Source organism: Drosophila navojoa, chromosome 3 (assembly GCF_054131105.1).
Source record: "Drosophila navojoa isolate 15081-1374.11 chromosome 3, UAZ_NAV_1.0, whole genome shotgun sequence".
Classification (NCBI taxonomy): Eukaryota; Metazoa; Arthropoda; class Insecta; order Diptera; family Drosophilidae; genus Drosophila; species Drosophila navojoa.
The window spans coordinates 24,148,993-24,152,812 of NC_142891.1; the positions used below are offsets into that span (position 1 = coordinate 24,148,993).

General features: G+C 34.6%; 1 protein-coding gene across 1 annotated transcript; it reads right to left on the minus strand.

Moving 5' to 3' along the window:
• Nucleotides 1–3,114: 3,114 nt before the first annotated feature.
• On the minus strand, nt 3,115–3,485 carry LOC149091914 (turripeptide Ici9.1-like). The gene has a single exon (XM_089258606.1). It carries the CDS (start codon nt 3,431–3,433, stop codon nt 3,227–3,229), a length of 207 nt encoding a protein of 68 aa, XP_089114732.1. The 5' UTR covers nt 3,434–3,485; the 3' UTR covers nt 3,115–3,226.
• Between the last annotated feature and the right edge of the window lie 335 nt (nt 3,486–3,820).

The window sequence follows — 3,820 nt, forward strand, 5'->3', positions numbered from 1 at the left end:
TAATACCACAGGAGGCAAACAACGTATTGTACCTATTTGCAATACACAAAATTTACCAAGTGTTTCTCCTAAATGTTAGTTTTAATCATAGGGATAGAGTTTTTAAGATTTATTTAAGATTAATAATTTCGGGCATCTTCACATTAATTTTCAAATTCCAATTAATATTTGTCATATATATAAAAATTTATATTATATATAATATTGAAATATAAAATATTTTTCAAATTAATATTAATATTATATAAATTTCGACTGAAAAATTGAAATTAAAATTTGCCATAACTATACAGATTTAAATTAAATTTAATAATGAAATAACATATTTTTTAAATTTTTAATTAATATTAGTATTCTTAATTCAATTTAAAAATTGCTCTGAAAATTTAAAAATAAAATGTAATATTATAAATTTGTTATATAATTAATGTTATTTATTTTATATAATATTCACAATTCTCTGAAAAAAAAAAAAATTAAATATAAAATAAAAAACACTGAGGAAAATTTGAATAGATTAATAAATAAATTATTCGCTTAACATAAATTCAGTTTACAAGTTGAATGTGATTTAGAGAACATTTACTGTATTGTAATTGTATTCATTTATTTAAAATACAAATATTTTTTAAAATTTATTAATTATTATTACATATCTCTATAACTTTTCCCAAAAATAAAAAAAAAACTCTAATTTCATTATGCATGCTCAGCAATATGTTTAGCTAAATAGCAGTCAATTGGTTGGGCAGTCAGGAGTCTGTGTCAGAGGCTATCCATGGAACTGTCAATCCGTCAATCAGCTACTCAGCCGACAAGTCAGTTAGTTAGTCAAATAATCAGTGAATCAATCAGCCTAACGCTTAGTCAAATATAAAGCAGGCGCTGATTGGTAGTGTTACTATCTAACTGAGAGAGTCAATTAAGTTGAATATATACTAAAAATTGAATCCAAATACTATAAAATCCAAAACTGCTTTTGGCTAAGGCTAGCCACCTAGTAGGCACCTATATATTTAATATACTAAATGGAATCGAGACATTAAATGATTGCCAATGAGTTCAAAGAATTCTAAATATAAATGCGCTTCAGCATATTAGAATCTGGCTCAATTGTTTGACTAAAGCGCGCATTGTGTCTGCTCGTTCTGGCATATCTCTTGAAACGATATGCTCCAAAAGATTCCCAAGTGCACACTCATTGCTGGGAAACTGCTATTTAGTTGCTTATTCACAATTGACTGCGACTGTGGAGTGGGGGAAAGTGGGGCTACGAAAGCCGCTTATGAATTATGACACTTCAATCATATTAATTGGCAATAAATCAGGGCATGGCGATAATAAAGAGCGAAGAATTTGTGCCTTGTGCTGTGAGAACAAAAGCCGCCGCCAATCATTCAGTGCCCAAATTGGCCAACATTGAAACAGACAGCGCAAAGCTCCAAGCGAATTGGAACAAGCTCAATGCCTGCCCTGACAGATCTTCCATCAAACGTGCGCTCACGTCAAACGTCAAATCGGCGTCGTGCTCAGGGACGGACGGACTAGACAGACGGCCGGACGGACAGGCCATAGTCGGGCCAAAGCGTTGCAGAGCTGAAAGTGTTGTGAGTTATGACGAGGACGTGCGCAAGTTGATCCATCAAACTGTTCAAATCCGATGCCAGCGCACTCGAGCAACGACGCCGACGATGATGACGACGAGTACTGGCCATGTCTTCAACGTCGCCAGACATGACGGATGGTTGTGACTGTGGCCGACATCGAGGCCAATACGCGCACATTGAGGCGATGACCATAGCACCAAAACATCCAGGAGATGAGAGAAAGAGAGAGCAGCAGCAGCAGCAGCAGCAGCAGGAGTAGGAGGAGGTGGCAGAGGCTAGTGGCAACAGGCGAGGGCATCTGACTCGAACCTTGCACGTCTCCTATGTCCGGCCTGTGTGCGCGTCATGACGAATGTGTCACGCCGCAGATAATATGATTTGTCGTTCCAAATGCAGATGCAAATGCTGGCGCACATGTTGATCTCTATAAATAACTTGACTAAATATGGCACTCGGAATGCAGTCTCTGCTTTCCAATACTCTCTATTGAATAATGATAACGATAATGATTGATGAATGAATGACTAATATTATTAATAATGGTTGTACTTCATATAAAGTACAAAATGTATGGAAATACCAAGAATCACGTGATAAGGGTTACACATTTTCCATAGAGGAATATCTAGGAGAAATAGATATGTAGATAAATAAGTAATATACATATGAATTTGATGAATGTGAATAAATCATTTAACATTTTTTCATAATATGCGATGAATTTTAAATATAATTTTAAATTTCAATTTCAATTAATTTTTCTCATAAGTTCAAGAAGCTTTTGAGCTTATATTTTTTTATTCATATGCCAACACGATTTTTAGACTCTTATTGGGCCTATGAGCGCTAAGGAGTTGCAAGTATTAATTAATCAAGTATTTTATTAATCGATAAGTATATTTTAAATATAATTTAGCCGTTGATTTGATTGATAAGCAAATAGATGCTGGCCAAGCAAGACTGATAATACTTACCATAATCATATTCAAGCAGCTGCTGCAATAATTGATATATTATAAACAAGCTCAGAAAGGGTTGGCATTTAATAGAAAATTGAATAAGTGAGAAGTATCAAAAATCAGTAATCATAAATCGGTTTATAAATCTCGACGTTGTGCTAAAAATCTTATTAAAACTCTTGGCAGTTTGTTAGCATTTATCAAAATTAGGGCTTCAGTATAATTACCGCTAGTCGCTTGGCAAGTTTATTAATAAACATTAGAATAAAACAAGTAAGAAGACTCTAGTCGAGACTGCTCGACTAGGAGATGATCAAGAATATATATACTTTATGGGGTCTGCGATGATTCCTTCTGCCTATTACAAACTTTTTCACAAAACCATTGTACCTTGATTTCCCATTTTCAATGGATTCAGGGTATAAAGAGTAAAATAAGAAACACCTGTACATAAGGGAAGTAATTTCATGCATATATGTATGACATTGCGAAACTGAAAAATAGTTGCTCTTCTTATCAAAGAAACCTTAGAAAAGAATCAACTAGAATTGGTGTTATCTCGCGGTGTTTGAACTAATGTTTATTTGGCTTCATATTTAAAATAAACTATTAGAATTCAATTCACTTTTAAGTTTGTATCACCCGATTTGGGTCCAACATCTAACATGGTCCATCGTGTACTTTGACTACTTTGACACCGTTCGCTGCCGCCTCCTTAGCAACACAATCCAATTCGCACTCATTGTCATATGTTACGCCATCGCTGCCGCAGACAGGAAAATAAATTGCAGGACACAAACAGAACGGGAGAGCAGTGACAGGATTCAGGATCAGCAGACTGAGGGCGATGATAGCGAAGAACTGCATGATGATGATCAACTTTTGAGAAGTGCTGAAATAACTTTGAATTGTTCATCAATTGTTGGCGTGTTTTTATAAGCTCTCAGAACGAGTAACCTGTTAACGAATAATCCGGAACTGTAGTTAATTGTATCAATATGGGATGTAACAATTCTTTAGCAGGTATTGCATGAAGCGAACCAAATTCGTTAGTCTTGGTGTTAAGTAATTCAATTATCAGAGCAAAGCCAATCAAACGAAGGCGAAGAAAACACAAAAACAACAACGTTTCAGTCGGGTGACAAGTAACTTTATTATCTACATTTTTTAGTTTCTATCTATTATTAAGAGATATAAACTTTTGCGGATTGCCACGCTCTCAAGTTTAACACCTTATAAATCTGAGATATACCC

What these genes read in the sequence shown, in the direction of transcription:
- LOC149091914 (XM_089258606.1), bottom strand. Translation starts at nt 3,433, where the DNA reads ATGCAGTTCTTCGCTATCATCGCCCTCAGTCTGCTGATCCTGAATCCT.